Source organism: Musa acuminata, chromosome BXJ2-3 (genome assembly GCF_036884655.1).
Source record: "Musa acuminata AAA Group cultivar baxijiao chromosome BXJ2-3, Cavendish_Baxijiao_AAA, whole genome shotgun sequence".
In the NCBI taxonomy this organism is placed as follows: Eukaryota; Viridiplantae; Streptophyta; class Magnoliopsida; order Zingiberales; family Musaceae; genus Musa; species Musa acuminata.
Genome location: NC_088340.1, coordinates 39,309,721 through 39,327,479, shown reverse-complemented (window position 1 = coordinate 39,327,479; position 17,759 = coordinate 39,309,721). Strand labels below are relative to the sequence as shown.

The following is a 17,759-nucleotide window of genomic DNA, read 5'->3' as shown; positions in this document are numbered from 1 at the left end:
TGTATAAATTATTTGTCTCCTTCCCTTCTGTCGTCTGATGCTTGCAGTTGAGCTGTCTAAGAGTGCAGCATCAACTCTCTCTAATGTTGTGTTGAGACAGAAGGATTACCATAAGTAGGATTCTCCACTAGTCTGCTTTACAAGTTGATAAGATATAATCTTTGAAGCATTAAATACACCACAGATTCATCAAAGGAAGTTTAAGCAAACCATGACAAAAGATATCCGATCTTCGTGTTCTCAGTTATATTTGCTATTCACTTTTGTTTTATTTTTTTGTTAAACAGCCGTCTTTCAGTAAATCCCCCCATACCGACTTTAGATTCAAACATAGATGACCGAGTTGTTATGGCGACAGCACACAACCGTAATTAGCGATGCCATAAGTGAAATGATGAAGGTGAATATTCATTATTGATAAGGACAATATTATTTTCCAGGAAATTCTTCAAAAATAAATTTCAAAGTTTTTACTTTTTTTTTAATAGAGCACTCCATTTTTTTTGTTTATTCATATGAGATTACCTTTGACATTCATCCTATTGCCCCTCGTCTACTACTATTGCCATGCTCTCATCCACCGCTAGCACTTTGGAGGTCAATAGTCTCTCGAGAGTCTCTTGGGTGAGATGAAAGGCTTGATAATGTTGACATTAGAGTTGAGGAACATTTTGCTTATCGTCGATGGGGTCAAGGGACAAGGTAAGTTTGTCTTGACCTTGGGGCCGTGGAACGCAATGATGTCATAAATATGCACAACTAACCCTAACCATGGTTCGATTCGAATCGAAATCAAATTGGGCCAAAAGCGAAATCGACCTGATGTCACGAACGATCGTCGCGCACCCGCAACAACTCCATTCAACGAATCGTTTGTCGCCGTTATCTACATGTACAGCTGCTTGGCAGCATGTTTTGTCTTGGTTTTAAATCCTTTTGCTTGTAAAAATGTAAGTTCGAATAAGTTACAGCGCTACAGTGCGATCGCTCACTGAACCGAGCAAAATAGCCTCAAAACAGTTCAAAATGACTCCGTTTTCACGTGCCACGAGCTGATTTCCGTAGCCCGCTGCTACAACTAAAACGTCAGCCATCTCAGCCACTTGGAACTACCCGGGTGGCATAGGGCTGGATAGAGCTTCGGTATAATGTCGGGCGTTGAACAATCTTTCGCAAGTTCGCACGTTACCTTGACGGAAACTTGTTGTCGCGCTTGGCACTCGGTGAGCAGCTGTTTGTGGACTTGCAACTGTTCGTTCAACCTTCTAAAGTCATTGTTTTCCCCCTCTCCCTCTATTCTCTTTTGCACGCAATGTGTTGGTTGAATTGCTTGTAAAGCTTCCCATTTTCACGAGACGTCCGGACTTGTCTGTCGCTCGTTCTTCGAACTAATCAACTTTCTCTTTTACAGGTCCTTCGGGACCTACGAGAGGTTGCAAGTGAGCTAATCTTTGTGGATGCAAATCGCAAGGGCGGAGTGCGACTTAGGCAACGCAAACTAAGTTCGCGTCTTTGCCGCAAGGGTGCTTCGCGTCTTAGGTAACATAAGCTAAGTTCGCGCCTTTGCCACAAGGCCTTCGGCAATTCCAACTAAGACCGTGACACTAAGGCGATTCGATTCTAATTCTTCGATATTAATTCTAGAAAAGATAGTTCAAAAATCAAAATCGACGATTTTAGTTTCGATTAGAATCGTCGGTTCCATAATTTTAAATTAATTTTAATTGTTCAAAAATAATTTTAATTTTTTAATTATTTTATATTTAAAATTTTATGATTTTAAATAATATTTTTAAATTAATTATGATTTTTATATTTTAAATTAATTTTAATTAAAATAACAAATAAAAATTAACGATTCGAATCGACCCTCACCCGTTCGATTTCGATTTCTGGTTTTGAGAAGTTGGAATCATCGATTTTGGAACCGTGGTCAAAGCTATGCAAAACCTCCTTGGCAATGTGTGACACTTCTTCACTAGATCCTGAATTCTCACCATGTACCTCTCCCACGATCGCTTTCTAATCCTTTGGTAGCTCACCCCTTTCCCATCTCCTACTTCGTAATCGATGCTGCATCCTTCATCGACACCGAAAGCTCTAACCATGTTGATCAAGTTGGGTAAGGAGCAAAGGCAACGATGGACGAAACAAAGACCAGAGATAATCTCATCTTTAAAAAAATAGAAAAAAAAAGTTTTTTTTTTTTTATAGGATTTTGCCCACATGTGATGTGAATGTCAGCCATCAGATGATGATAGATACGTATCGAGTTTTGAGAAAATTCTAAAAAATACACAAAAAATTAAAAATAACATGGAACACAGCATCTTTCACAAACCATGTTATGTATATCGATAAACTGCCGGACCGATAAATACAGCTCGTACCATACCGTATGTACGGAACTGTGTTGAGACCTTCCATCACAGCTAAATGGCAGAAGCAGATGAGATCAAATTAGTTGGGGACACTCGATTCCCATCATTGCTTCATGCATAAACCTCTTCTAAACCAAATCATCATTCATCATCATCATCAACAAGCCGGCGGTGCCCCCACACCCACCCACTTGCGATGTCAAAGAGGCATTCTTTTCATCATAAGCAGTACTTAGCCTTTCCTACCTTCTATCTATCATGTGTATGCGATGCTTATTTTGATGTCAAGGACGCATTTTGAAGGCCAAATGTCCCCTCTGAATTCATCGCAACCCTACAACCAAATTCAAAGCGAATTCTTTGGGTTCCGAAGCTAATCCCTAAACCCTAGAAAGAAAGAAAGAAGAAAAAAGATTCATCGTCTACCAACATCAGATATCTAAAAATCAAGTCTTCATCGGCATCAAAGCAGCAATTCAGAGAGGTAAGAATCAAAGAACCAACGAATCTTCACCTCGATGAAGGAACCAGGAGCGGGTTTCCGAACCAGTTAACCAGCTGCTCCTGCCGTCACGCATCGAAGCCCGAGAGAGAGAGAGAGAGAGAGCCCCAGGAGCGATGGTTTCCGACGGATGGGGACGAAGAGCCGCGCGCGATCCACCGATGGTAGAATCCTGGAAGCGGGCGGGTAATCAAGCATGGACATGAAGAAAACCCTTTTTCGACTGTTCCACCCCCCCCTATAATATAACGCAAACGGCCGATCTTTATTGTGAGATTCAAAGGCTCTATGAAGGGCAAAATTGTCCTGCGATGGGTTTAGGGTTTTACGCCGCCCTACTTCATCTCTACAGAAATATATTGCAGGAATGGGTTGCCTTGTTCTTGGAGAAACCACATTGATCTCAAACCACTTTGATTTCAACATGAATCTTCATGTTGACTATAAGGAATTCAAGCTATGAGCACTTCTATTTCAATTTCAAGTGCTAATTTGTCATCTTCATAACCCTAATCTTAACATCGGTACTCATGTATCATTTCGAACCTTTAGTTTCGAATTAGGCCCATCGTACGTACGCCTCTCTCTCTCTCTCTGACTCGTTTTCACATGCACACAGCTAAGTGCTGGTACAACAAAAAAGAATTACCCCCATTTCTTCGGCTTTGGATGAGTGTGTTCGGTCATAATGTCACATATAAAATGGCGTGTAACACATGATCTTGATCATTCTTTAAGACCACAAGTCAAATTGCTGGTCCATCATTCTTGATGGAGCATGCACCAGTATGGCTATCCATCCAATTCTTGGATCGGACAGTACCTGGTGCAGCCTAACCACATAGCATTTGAGATAGATGGGCCTGAAAACAAGAGGCAGGGTTAGTCGATGAGATAGTGAGATATGGCTATCAATCAATGAAACGCATCCATCTCCATCATCGGGTGAGTCCAAAAAGAACACAAACGTCCATCATGCATCAACGAAAACGATGCCTGTCGGTCACATAACGACATGCAATCGGAAGCATCAACGAGAATGCGAATCATAAAACCCGCATCGACGGCTTCGATTTCTCTAAATTTAGTGAAGGATTTGGGACTACAACGCAGTAATCAAGATGGACGAGCTCCCCCATGTACTGTACAAACTCGATTGGCTTCTTCTTTCGGGTGGTGATGACAATAACGGCAATAACGGAGAGAAGACGGAACGGGTTACCTTGACGGAACGGGATTCAGGGATCTGGCGAAGCCGTGGATGGCGCCGTAGCTCCTCGAGCTGAACCAGAGGCACCCGAGGAGGCCCTGCCGGTAGGGCAGGAAGGTCCGTCGCCTCATCTCCTCCGTCTGCGCCCGATTCGCGGTGTAGTGCCGCTCGTGCGGCGATGGCGCAGCCCGTCTTCGCCTTCCAAGTCCGTTCGCCGGCCTCGGAAGCGGCGCCTGCGGCTTCAACGGGGGTGCGGGTGGCGGGTTCTCCGGCTTCGAGATTGGAGTGGGTTTCATCCTGTCCTTGGATGCTGAGAAGGAGATCCCGTGCCAGAACTTGTCCTTCCCGTGGCCGCTCCCTTCGCTCTTGCTCCTGTGGAGGAGATCCTTGAGAAAGATCCATCGCTTGGAGCTCCGACCCGACGAGGAGGATGAAGACGTCGAAGACGAAGACGAGGAGCGGGAGGAAGCCGAAACGGGCGGCGGAGGGGCCTCCTCCGCTTCGATGTGCTCTGGATCTGGGGTCTTGTCCAGATCCTTACCCTTCTCCTCCCGATCTGAGCCCTGCAGCCGCCACCGGAACGGAAGGTTCCTCAGCGGGGAGAGCGATCTGGACCTTCGATGGACAGAGCGGCTCCGGAGCTTCAGATCGCGCCCACGGACGCCGATATCCGCCGCCTCGCGGTTGCCTCGCGCGCCCTCCCTCTCGTCCTCGTCCTCCTCTTCGTCGGCGATATCAGGGAGCGGAGCCAGGGCTTGCGGGCGCTGGAGGTGGGAGGAGAGCTTCATGGGGCGGATCTGGCCGTTGAGAAAGAGCTCGTCGGCCGAGGCAGCGATCGAATGCGAAGGAAAGCGAGCGGAGAACTCGAACTCGAAGGAGAAGTCGCCGGAGGCGGGTTCGGACGGGGAGTCAGGGGCGGAGAAGGGAGAGGAGGAGAGGACATAGTGCATTGGGCTGGAGGGGGCGCTGAAGAAGAAGAATCCGCCGCCGACGGAACCGCCACGGCCGGGACTGGAGGGGGCGCTGGCGAAGGGGGTGGAGCATGCGCTCTCGAACTCTTCGCTGTTGCCGGGGTTCGGGGAATAGGAGGATCCTTCGGTCTCGCCACTGTTAGGGTTTTCGAGCTCCATCGTGTCAGTGAGGATGGAGGACGCTTGCGAAGTAGGAGAACGGGGTCAGCTTCGTCTCCGACAAGGAAGGGGGAACGCGGGGAGGGTGGCGGGGGGGTTTTAAGGTCGCTGTTGCTCGAGTCCTTAACAGCGAAGATGGAAGCGCTCTTCCGTATTTACCCTCGGATATTTATGAATCTCCGAAAGTGCCACTGCTAGCAGCTCTTTTATTGTATTAACACTACAATAAATCTACAACTTCTGTGCGCCCTTGGATGCTTCCAATTGCCTTTAGATTCGCGTGCATCGATGATATTGTTACCCAGCCCTAATCTTAATTTACTTGTCTTGTGGTCGGTAGTATTGTATAATTATAATAACAAAGCAAAAGCAGTTAACAGTAGCTATAAAAAGATTCTACTAATTGCATTCCTCTTAAATTATACATTAATGAGCACAGCATCATGCGATGCGTGTTTGCCATTATTGGTCTTAAATTGCTCATAAATGAGCAGTTTCCAATAAAGTGCTACAGTACATGAAATGAGGAGGAATTTTATGATGGTGCGAGATGCAGAGTTGCGGGAATTGGCTGCAAGCCGCGACAGGCGTCAGGCTGATCCGCAAAAGAGGACCACACGGCTCCTGCGCGGCGGTGGGTCCAACTGTGCCGGCCAGTAGCCGTCGCGCCCGAACCCCACCAGCCGGAGGTGATGGGCTCGCCAGGCGCAACCCGACAGCCGACGCGGGCCCCATTCCCCCTTCCCTCAGGGAACAACCAGCTGCGGAGCCGCTTGACAGCTTCCCCCTTGAAACCCGCTCCAGCACAAGCCACGCGTCGCGAGGTCACTTGACCGGTCCCAGGGGTGGGACCACCGGCCTGCTCCTCCGTCCGATCCCCATCGCACGGCTGATCTTTCCCGTACCTCGCCAGTTACGGCGGTTGCTCTCAGAACTGCCTTTCCAGAAACAACGGCGGATCAGCGGCCCGCGTAGACCGATGTATTCGGTACGGTCACCACCAGCGTCCCCATTCCCAGAAAGGAGAAGGGAGTCACGAGTGCCGAGGAAGTCCCCGGGTGAGATTACCGACGGCATGGGCAATTTAAGAAACGCAAAGGGGGCGGGGGGGGGGTAAGGTATGAGATGCGGGTTGGTGTCAGGAAGGGAACGTGGGGTGGGGTCCATTTTCCCAGGCCGTGACAGGCAGCATGATGCTGACCTTTTCGTGCTGCACGCATATCGATGCATCCCGGTTAATGGGCAGCACTACCAAAATGGAAGATAGACCCAGGCATCCATCACAGAGCAGCTAGGGCAGGGGAAGGAGGCTTCCTGTAGTATCCCCGTGTAACAGAGGTGTAGCGTAAAAGTGAGTTGTTTCCACTTTGTAATGGAAACTCCATTTCCTCCACTTTGAATGTAGGTGGGTGATAATTAATTAAGAACATATATATATATTATAATTGATATGCTTAATTGAAGCATGCAGCATGTACAAAGATCATGCAATTACCAGTCGAGTCCATTTGATGCAACAAGCATAGAGGTCAAACCAACGGTAAATAGAAGCGCATCGGATGGAGCGAAGAGAATGAGGTCCAATCAAGAGAATGATAGCGTAAGCTTGGAAGGTCACCTATCGGGTCTGCCTCGGGATTCGTGTATTAATTAATATATATGATTGATCTGATCGAGCGGCCCAAGATGACGTGGGCAAAGAACTATCTATCTATCTATCTACCAAGGCCCAACCCAACCCGCCCTTTCCTAATTAGTTGACCATCATTGATAACGATGATTCGATGCGACAAATACGAAGAAATATATAAGAGAGGAGAAGTCAACACAGACGTTGAGGAACATTAACAGCCACCGGCAGGCGATAATTAGTCTCCCTTTTTTTGGGTTTGTTTTGATTCGTTTGTGGTTAGAAGAAGGACACGACGTTGGTTCATCACAAACGTTACAAACGAGTGACGTACTTTGATGGAACTCCGGGAGGGTGCGGCGCGTCACCGTCCGTAGACGAGGGCGGAGCAGCGGGCCTTGAACCAGCGGAGCCCGTTACGGAGGGAGGTCCTCACCTTGCTCTCCGCGGCGTACGCCTTGTACCCCGCCACCCTTCTCCGCCGCCTCGTCTCCGGGTCGCCGGCCCACGACTCCCCCGTCGAGGAGGAGGAACTGCCGGTCCCGATCCGGCTACCGTTCCCCCTCCCGGGCCGCAGCGGCGGTCCGCAGGCGGCGGCGGCCACGGCCTCCGAGCCGGCCGGCGCGCCGTGGGCCCAGACCGCCTTCCTGTGGCCCCGGTCGTAGTCGGGCATCGCGGGAGAGAAGAGATGGCGAGAGCGGAAAAAGGAACTTAATATAATCGCGGACTAATCGCTTCTAATTTTTGCTTGGTTTTAACGGAGCGCGCGCGATTTCAGGAAGGCGGAGGAGCGGATTCCCGGTGGCGACGGGTTATTATGAGGGTGGAACGATTCAAGCATTCAACCACGCCCTTAGTTCCTATTCTTTTCGTGCATTAAGTGGCGAGAAGGTAATCTACACTGCGTCCATACGCTACAGAGACAACAACTAGCCATAAGCCTAACAACTACACGCCCACCGCGGGCTCACTTGCCATCGTCCGCTGCCGACACCTTGCTGAGCCGACTGGGATGCGACTTGCCGTCGCCGGCACCGACCTTCCTACCGCCGGCCCGACGCCGGTGCGAGCCGAACAGAGCCCGTTGAGCCACCATCGCGGAGTAGGGATACCCGACGGCCTTGCCGCCCGGTCCGCCCTCGGTGGCCTCGGCGGTGTTTGCGCGGCCGCCGCAGTCGGCAGCCTCGGCGGCGTCGTTCATGGGGAGGTAGTAGTGGTTGTGGGTGCCAAAGTGGGATCACTTCGTCCGACCAGCGTCGGACTTATAATGAGTAGATAGGGGGTGGAAGAATCCTTAGCGCCTGGGGCGGCCGTGGAAGAGGACAACGGAGCGGCAGCCGAAAGCGGCGGTAAAGGCTTTTGAGGCATACCCCTTTGGAGCACTCGGGAGAGGAAAAGTGCGCCGGCCATGGGCCAGTAGTCTGTGGATGAGGGGTGAAGGAATCGAAGAATGTGAGACCTCTCTCCACTCGACTGCTTCTTTGAATGGGATGACGATCCAAAAAGGCAGCTTCGAATCAGTAATCATGTACAGGCAAAAGGTACCTGAGTAGGGGACCGAAGGCATGTGGAAGATGATGCGAGCGAGACTGGGGTAACTCCGTCATCCTTCCTTTTTATGATATTTCTGAGCGAGTCATGGAGGCGCAGTCGGACTCCACGCAACTACCTGCATGCACTTCATAAATGAACTATTATTATCATACATGATGCTGCGAGACAGAGACTGCTGATAGGTGTTCGACAATCTATTGGAGATCATGAGATACAATTAAGTTCTTTCCTAACAGCAAAAAGTTATGGATTATTAATCACCAAATCAAATAATTATCAGTAAAGAAGGTAAAAGTTCAGACAAACTAAAACTTGTTATATCTTTTACCATCATGAGATGCTGCGAGACAGAGACTGCTGATAGGTGTTCGACAATCTATTTGAGATCATGAGATAAAGTTAAGTTCTTTCCTAACAGCAAAAAGTTATGGATTATTAATCACCAAATCAAATAATTATCAGTAAAGAAGGTAAAAGTTCAGACAAACTAAAACTTGTTATATCTTTTACCATCATGAGATGCTGCGAGACAGAGACTGCTGATAGGTGTTCGACAATCTATTTGAGATCATGAGATAAAGTTAAGTTCTTTCCTAACAGCAAAAAGTTATGGATTATTAATCACCAAATCAAATAATTATCAGTAAAGAAGGTAAAAGTTCAGACAAACTAAAACTTGTTATATCTTTTACCATCCAACAATCACCATCAGCAGCTGCCTTCGATTAACAATCTCAAGGAACCTAAATATCTAGCAACTAAGGTGGATGGACCATCTCTACCATGGCAGTACAGGTTTGTGATGACAATCCCAACCTCAAAGAACCGCATGAGTTCCTCCAACCAAAATTTTCTTGTCAGAAGTTTGAAAACAACATCAAAACAGAATGATAATTCCTTGTTTTTTTTTTTGTCTCGAATCATGAGAACCAGCAAACTTGCCAGAAAGTCATCTCACTGATCTCTATCTAGTTCAATGGTACAAAAGAAAGAAAGTGAGATTTCTACCTATCAATCTCTAGACCTACATACAAAATAACAAGTCACAGTGAAAGTGTGAAGGGGGCAAAACGGGGCACATATAATTTGGAGCCCTTGCGCCACTCTTGCTGATTCTATATAAGTTCATAGGCTTGAAGTTTCTAAAACTTGGACAAGAGTCATTAATATGCACCTCAAAGATATGAGATCTCCAAGTTATGTCAAGTTGCAAATGCATATCCACCAACAGACATCAAAATCAAAAGCACAAAGAATGAAATTATTCAAATTCTAGATCCCATTAAGAAAAGGGAAAGTCCAAGTAAAATTTGCAAAAACTTATTGTCTGAAACTATTTTTTTTTTCTATGATATAACACAGGCGTTCACGTGCAATTTCACAAGAAACATATTAATTGAGGGGGTAAGAAACAGTAACGAGATACATGGAGCAAAAACTATGTGATATGGGTGTTTGAATCCCAGGATCGGGATGGAGACTTAGATTGATGCACATTAAGTTAGAAAGCAACAACTAATGTTAATATAAGATCACCTCCTAAATGTGTTGGAGTGGGAAAGAAAGAAACGGTAGTCAGGATGATCAACTTGTAGGCGGCGAAGCCAGTTGTCTGCAGCTTGCAATAGCGAGCTTGCTAGCTGCTGCTCATGCAGACCACTGGATGTCCAAATAGACCCCCTGAATTTATATGAAGCCAATCCGAAAACAGGCAAACATAGTTTCACAGGCCTGTCATTGCAGCTCTTGACATTCCTGTTTGTGCAAGAGTCAAGAACCTCTGAAGGCGGACTGGCATTATCTGTCAGAAATGAGCAAACCACATTAAGTGGGAAAAAGAAAAAACAACAGCTCTTGCAATTGAATCTCCATGCAGGTTTTTCACAAACATGGCGAAGTAACAGTGGAAGAAGCATGGGTTGACCCAATTTGTAGGTCTATTGGGTTGACACATGGGCAAATCTAGATTTCTGATACATTTATGTTAATTATACTTCTCAACTTCTACTAAGATGGCATATAACACACACTTCTTTTAAGAAGTGGTCTTTAATGAACCTTAGAGTAGGCATCAAGGTGTTACTCCAGACGACAGGCAACCGATTTATCAAGATTCAGTTCAACTTTTGAGTTAGATATTATACATGTGCTGACAAATTCCATAGTGATATTCAAAAATCAGCATGCAACATTCATGCTGATTGTAATTTAAATAATTTCTAGAAGAAAATAATCAAATAGATACAACATAAAACAAGGAAAACATGTTCAAGTTATATTAATCCAATGCCAATAAAAATTATCTTAAAATAGGATATGATGACTACATGTGTTCGTCACAAAGATGTGTTTAATAGCTAATTTATTGGTATATGTATCCATTTATGTGAAATGCAAAAGTTTAGCACTGACCAGGTTGTGTATCCTAACATTTCTAAGACTGTTTACCCACTAGATGGCAACCTAGAGGCCAAGGTGAATGCTAGAAGTGACAATAGCTGAACTGTAGCCCGACAAAGGACTAATTCAGTGGATGAACTGATCTCATCTTAACGCATTATATGGAAAAAATACTGACACAAAGTTTTCAACAATGAACAAAGGTTCAATAACTTGAAATGCTATAAGTAAAATGCATTCTTCTGTTTATCAGTTTTTGGATAGTGTTTGTATGACTATATTTCATGTAAGGTTAGCCAAATTTGATATCTTCAATAATTGTGAAATAAATGTGTTTCTACTTGTGCACATGCTTTAAGAAATGGCTATTAGATGCTTACTTCTAGGAGTAGCCAATGAGTGGAATGTCAAAAAGCAAGCATCCAAGTCCTTTAATGTAGGTCCTGTTGGTATCCTATATATCGGGTACCTGCAGCATGAACATCATTTAAGTGAAATCAATAGTATCAACAAATGGAGGTTCTTAATAAAACAGCCAGAAAAAGAAACATCTCCAAGCATGCAGCTTTATCAAAAATAGGTAGCTGAAGACAGATGACAAACAGTGATGCCAATAAGTCTTAAAACCATACCAGGCAACAGACATCCAACTACATGGCAGCATATCACAACTCTTGTACGTTTTCAGGTCTGGAAATGTATTGGCAAGAACTGATATCTACACAGGTATATCAGCAAAAAGTGTCAATGTTTGTTAATTATAATATTTCAAACTGTAAACTAACAAAGACCAACCTTACCTTGTCAGCCAATGGTTCTCTTCCATAAGGTGGGTCCTTCTCAAAATACTCGAATGCTGGAAGTGTTAGCTTCGGACAAACATCATTTTTATCATTTACATAGCCTCCTTGGCCAATATGGCCAGTAGTGCCCAAGGATGAACTTGTTTCTCTTATGTGGTTCTCTTCACTGCCACTGCTGCCCTCACTGCTAGTATCCAGATAATTATTCCCATCATTTCCCTCAGCAGATCGCCTTAAAATAAGCACAAAAAGTCAACTAAAAAACAAGATTTTCTATAAGTTATGGCTAAGCAATCACATGTAACATTTTATCGACTAATATAGGTAATGATGATTTTATAAATAAAAGATCTCCTTTATGGTACTGGAAAAGTGAACATAGCTGGGTCAAGAATAGTAAAGTGAAGATAGCAGCAAAGGGAACCTTGTAAAGGTAAAATATCCTTTTTCTTAGTTATACTTTTAAGATGGTTTGTTTAAACGTTACATATACATCTATTAACTTCACAATCATCTGACTTGAGCTTATGAACTGGTGGTCTCAAACTAGATGGTTAAGCATTATTTAAATACATAGAAAATCAACTCTTAGATGACACCCCTCTAGTACACAGTCAAGGACCAGATAAAGTCATTATGGACATGCTACATACACCCTTCCAAGTACACAAATAAGGACTAGACAAAGTAATATAAATGTACTACATAACTCAATAAGACTGCTAAACTAGACTGAAAAGCTCTTGTGCATCCAACTTTAGGTAATTAAACTCGATTTTTGCCAAAAATTTTTGGACCCGATTATAAGTTTGACACTTCAATTTGGTAACAAGGACATATTATTTAGCTGGATACTATAATTCGCCAATTTGATGAATGAGATAACCAAGTATAATCATTATGAGATTCTAGACATATAAAAATAGTGATTCTCACCATTTTCCTATTATACTATACATTCCTGCCAGAAATAAAAATGTGAATGAAGTCAAGTAAAGATGCTTCCTAACTAATGGCCAAGATATTAAAGCATTTCTACATCCAACAAAAACTTGGGGCCTTCACCATGACAAAAAGAGACATGAGTATGCCAAAAATTTAACATAACACATCAAAAGAGACAACATGACACATCAAATTATGGATGAACTTTTAGAAGCTTGCTGCTAGAAAACGCTTAATTTCGAGGAATAGAGCCATATATGATGAGAATATAAGTACAATAAATATGTTAAGAGAGTGACAAAGCTCAAGAAAATAAAAAGAGACATGCAATTACTATGTCCATTTTCTTCTCTCTTCTACTGCTCTAGCTTCTTTCTCTTGTCTTTTCCTCTTCTTCGTTCCTAACACTGGGTAAGCTATAAGGGAAGCCACCACCAAAACTGAACCTTGTTTCTTTTGCCCAAAATCGAAGTGACAATTTTCTTAACCTAAACCTTTTACGAAGCCATGAAACACCTGAAACTAATTACATATTCTCGGACCCCTAGGGAGCTTATGAGAACATGAAGTTCCCTCTAATCTCATTTCTTGTAGAATGACCAGAACACTAAAACGCAAATCCAAGTGCATTGCAAATTGCCATGATACTTGCTGAAACCATCGACAATTTACCCAAGATCTTTTACATATTATGGAACCCAAGGGAAGCTATGAGGTTATGAAGTTCCCTATAATTTCATTTCTTGTGGAATCACCAAAACACCAAAGGCCATGCAAGACCAAGAGCAGTGTTAATTGCCCATTATTTTGTCTGACTCTTGCTTAAGTCACTGATAGTAAGCCTAGAGATGACGAGATCAAAGCAAAGTGCAAAAGAGAAAAAAAATGCAAAATATATCTCTTCACATGACAAACAATAAAGTTGTCATTATAAGTCAGTAGATGATGGTCATTGTTGTCATCGCAACCAGCTAGGTGCTTAGGCAAGTGCCAGGTAGAAGAAAATCCTCAAACTATAGCTAAAACTTCCTAGAACATCATATGTACAAACACCATTACACATGTTCACAAGCAGATACACATGCCAAAATTATCAGTCTAGTTGATGTACCAAGATATCACGAACTTGAGGCAGGAGGTATGACACATATGCACCTCAATGACCCCAGAAATGATGATATATTAAGCATAAATAGTGTATAACAGATCCAAAACCATGGGTTTACTTATCATTCATAAGATTTCCAAACAAATCTAGGTTTCTTTCTACCTCAAATAAAATAGCATTGTATTAGCTGTAAAAAGAAACATACAAGTGCATTGCTTGAATCAGAGACTTAGGATCAAATTAATCTGATTTGCATCAATGAATGGCTAGGATGAAATACAGACTGATATAAGAGAACACCTTATATGCAGACACCTGATGTTCTTGGAAAGGCATACAGGGCAGATACCTCAGGTGTTCCTCACTGATACATGAAGTCTCAGTTGAGGCGAGCCTTGGCAGCCTCACCAATTAGTTCCACTTTAGACACACCTTTCATAACATGTGAGTCTATGTGATGATGATACAATGAGCTTAGAAGATGATGACATAAGCCATCCCAATACAATGTATCTATGAATTCAAACAATTTTACAAGTCAATTTAATATGCTCCAAATTTTCTGAATGTTCATGTCTCTTTGGTAAGATTTAAGTAAAATGACAATTTGAATTCACTTTCACAGTGATGGCAGAAGATCAAGTATCCACAAACTTCACTTATCATTAATAAGATTTCCAAACAAATCTAGGTTTCTTTCTACCTCAAATAAAATAGCATTGTATTAGCTGTAAAAAGAAACATACAATTGCACTGCTTGAATCAGAGACTTAGGATCAAATTAATCTAATTTGCATCAATGAATGGCTAGGACGAAATACAGACTGATATAAAAGAACACCTTATATGCAGACACCTGATGTTCTTGGAAAGGCATACAGGGCAGATACCTCAGGTGTTCCTCACTGATACATGAAGTCTCAGTTGAGGCGAGCCTTGGCAGCCTCACTACTTAGTTCCACTTTAGACACACCTTTCATAACATGTGAGTCTATGTGATGATGGTAGAATGAGCTTAGAAGATGAGGACATAAGCCATCCCAATACAATGTATCTATGAATTCAAACAATTTTACAAGTCAATTTAATATGCTCCAAATTTTCTGAATGTTCATGCCTCTTTGGTAAGATTTAAGTAAAATGATAATTTGAATTCACTTTCATAGTGATGGCAGAAGATCAAGTATCCACAAACTCTACCTGAACCTGCACCCAAACCCTATTTTATAGGTACCCGAACCTGAACTTGACATGGGTGCATACCTTCCTACCCATACGGCCATACCCATCCCAAACCTGATTAAAGGTTTAATCAGTTAGGTGTGTATACATGGTGCATACATGGATCAAATAGATTGTGAACCTGAAAGACCCGACCCCACTGCCATTCCTAAATCAGTTAGGTGTAACAAAAGATGGGAGTGTCGATTGCCTGAATCAGGCTAATTATATATTATCCCCTATACTTGGACTATATTAGTATTACGGTTCCTGTACTTAAAAAATTTATATTGAGATTCCTATAATTTTAAAAATGAAACAAATAATCGCATTTGCTCTAGTGTTATTAGCTGCATTGACAGAAAACACAACACGTGACACCACGTATTAGATCGACGCGAAAGTGATGAACAAAAAGGTAATTTCAACATCCCTTTTGTTTCTAACAACTTTACTGGCAAAAAAAATAATTTCAGCATCTCATATGCTGGAAACGAAATGGATGTTGAAATTTTCGTTTTACCCATCACTTTTGTGCCAATCCAGCATGTGCTATGACGTGTTGTGTTTTCCGTCAATGCAGTTGACGACATTAAGACAAATGAGGTTATTTGTTTCACTTTCAGAACTATAGGGATCCTAATGTAAATTTTTAAGTACAGAAACCGCGATGCTGATAGGGTCCAAGTATAGGGTGTAAGTGTAATTAGCTTGTCTGAATCTAATTAACGACATAAATACCAGAATCTAAACCTGAATTCAACTCGGCCACCTACTTCTATACCCAAACATGTCCTGAACCCAATTATAGGGTGTCCAAATCTAGGGTTTAAGAAGATCAGATAGACCTGGGTACCTGAAAAAGCTCGACCTGCTTTTGTGGAAGTGCTTTGTAGCACCATAAATGATATGATGTAGTTGTCCTAGCAGAACTCACAGATTTTCCACCTTATTCAAACATTAAGCTTCAATATGTCCTACTTAAAAAATTCTACAATTTTTACCATGATGACTACTTGTCAAACAATTGTGACAGGAAAGTGAAACTAAAATGAATCCTCTGTTGTGATTAGAAGTCTCCCTTAAGAAAACATATCTAATGTTACACCATAACTACATAAACAAGCAAGCCTGGTCCTAACAATCATTATAACTAGAGGATGCAGATTGACAAGAAATTACTGACTTAAGAAGTTAGATCTTTCTAGATTGTCAGGAAGATACAGCACAGAGATAACGAGTACTCTTATGCGAAAAGAATAGATAATAAGTACCCTTATGCATAGCTAAAAACACATAAAATAAACACAGGTGCCAAAGGTTAAAAACATTAAACCAATGAGGAGTACCCTTATGCAAACAAAAAGAAACAACATCGTTACACCGGAATCATTCCTGCCACCAAAATGCTGTACTTTGCTCTCAGCTCAATGCAGAAATGTTGCATCTTTTACTAAAATTGAATGACTAAACAGTATAGCTACTGACCCAAACAATCAATGTGAGAAAACAGCACTAAGTTCTTTATTAGACATGGTAGTTGATAAATCCATACCCCGATCTTAATGTGGCCGCACCAGTATCCACATACAGCTGAATGGCGGAGAGGTATGGCACATAGTACTGAACAACAGAATCATTCCCGTTTAGCACCAAGGGCACCCCCGCACCATAAGCACTCCACTCTTTGAAAGATTCCCAAAGATCTCCAAGGAAAAAGTAGGGCTGAGATTCCATTTCGTCGCCATTCCTCCATCCCCTTGCAGTAGCCTGCCAGTTGTTGAGAATTCAAATCACTCATCTGAACCCAGTTCAAAATGCAGATCAATAGAAACCACAGAAACAAGAGAAGCTGCTCCTTTCGACCTAAGCCTACTTCCAGACCTTGGAGAAATACCGGGCGGGTACAATGGGGGTGGTGGACTCGAGCAGCCGGTCAAGGTTTCCGACGGGAGTCGGCGATGCCGGTGGCGGGGTGGGAGAAGGAGAGGGAGATGATGACGTTGAGACAGAGGGCTTCAGAGAGGCATCATCCCGATCAAATCTGTCCTCGACCACCTTGACCTCGGCCGCCGTCGCCGTCGCCGTCGCCCCCACGGACGGCCGAATCCTCGGCATCACCTCCTTCTGCTGCTGCTGCTTCTTCTGCAGCTCAAGCTTCCTCCTGATCGCCGGAGGGCTGTAGAAGCGGTCGGTGCCGCTGACGCGGGCCGCCGAGGAGCCGCCGGAGCCGACCATATCGGCGGGATTAGGCAACGGAATCTGACCGGCTTTGGATCGAGGCAGAGATTTCCAATACCCTATATTTCTAGGCGGACGTCCTATCGAATCCCCGATTCGAGGTCGTCAACGGCGATCGCGGCTTCTTAGGGTTTGGGTGGGCAAGCGGCTCAAGGTCGGAGGAGAAAAGCGGTGAGAGGTCGACTGTGGTACTCCGCCTTCGTGACCTCACTGCTGCCCCCTTAATATCTCCCCTAATCTCTCAAAGGGTTGAGGTCCCGTCACCGCATGTCACTGTTACCCTCAGTGACAGGGCCCACAGACCACGTTTGAGAGATGGATGCAACCGCAGCCGCTCGATTAAGGGCGAGCTCCTAAAAAGCTTTATACGACAGAGTAATCTGGGTCGCTCATTTTATACCCAACATTAATCTCGACCGTTAATTGACCCGCTGACTGCCCCTCTTCGCCAAGCCGCATACGAACGGCGGGATGGGTTCGTACGGAAAAATTCAACGGTGTATGATGGTGTCGCGTAGATGACTAGTACGAGCGATCGTAGAGATGGATGTTGTGAGTATAAATTCTCTGTTTATGTACGTCGTGTGTTGACTCGTTTCGTCCGCAGGTCAGCTGCCGAGATGAGATGCCCAAA

At 43.8% G+C, this 17,759-nt stretch overlaps 3 protein-coding genes and 1 long non-coding RNA gene across 6 annotated transcripts; all 4 read right to left on the bottom strand.

Moving 5' to 3' along the window:
- Positions 1–2,331: 2,331 nt before the first annotated feature.
- On the bottom strand, positions 2,332–3,260 carry LOC108952431 (uncharacterized). Its single transcript, XR_001977419.2, has 2 exons — positions 2,896–3,260; positions 2,332–2,768 (listed from the first exon to the last, which is right to left on the bottom strand). It is a non-coding gene; the product is annotated as an uncharacterized LOC108952431 (long non-coding RNA).
- Positions 3,261–3,929: 669 nt separating this feature from the next.
- LOC135608169 (uncharacterized) lies at positions 3,930–5,329 on the bottom strand. The gene has a single exon (XM_065100735.1). It carries the CDS (start codon positions 5,221–5,223, stop codon positions 4,102–4,104), a length of 1,122 nt encoding a protein of 373 aa, XP_064956807.1. The 5' UTR covers positions 5,224–5,329; the 3' UTR covers positions 3,930–4,101.
- A 1,728-nt stretch (positions 5,330–7,057) lies between these two features.
- Positions 7,058–7,542, bottom strand: LOC135608168 (uncharacterized). Its single transcript, XM_065100734.1, has one exon. The coding sequence runs from the start codon at positions 7,524–7,526 to the stop codon at positions 7,218–7,220; it is 309 nt and encodes a 102-aa protein (XP_064956806.1). The 5' UTR covers positions 7,527–7,542; the 3' UTR covers positions 7,058–7,217.
- A 143-nt stretch (positions 7,543–7,685) lies between these two features.
- On the bottom strand, positions 7,686–17,340 carry LOC103978940 (uncharacterized). Of its 3 annotated transcripts, XR_010485440.1 has the most exons (8): positions 16,769–17,339; positions 16,440–16,654; positions 11,608–11,842; positions 11,440–11,525; positions 11,188–11,276; positions 9,944–10,208; positions 8,399–8,522; positions 7,686–8,274 (listed from the first exon to the last, which is right to left on the bottom strand). XR_010485440.1 is itself a non-coding variant. In XM_009394909.3 (7 exons), exons 1-7 carry the CDS (start codon positions 17,120–17,122, stop codon positions 8,519–8,521), a joined length of 1,248 nt encoding a protein of 415 aa, XP_009393184.2. In that variant the 5' UTR covers positions 17,123–17,339; the 3' UTR covers positions 7,686–8,518. The 3 variants fall into 3 exon arrangements, 2 of the variants coding, with proteins under 2 accessions (XP_009393184.2, XP_009393185.2); XM_009394909.3 differs by having other exon boundaries at positions 7,686–8,522; XM_009394910.3 differs by lacking the exons at positions 7,686–8,274; positions 8,399–8,522 and having other exon boundaries at positions 9,664–10,208; positions 11,608–11,794; positions 16,769–17,340.
- Positions 17,341–17,759: the final 419 nt, after the last annotated feature.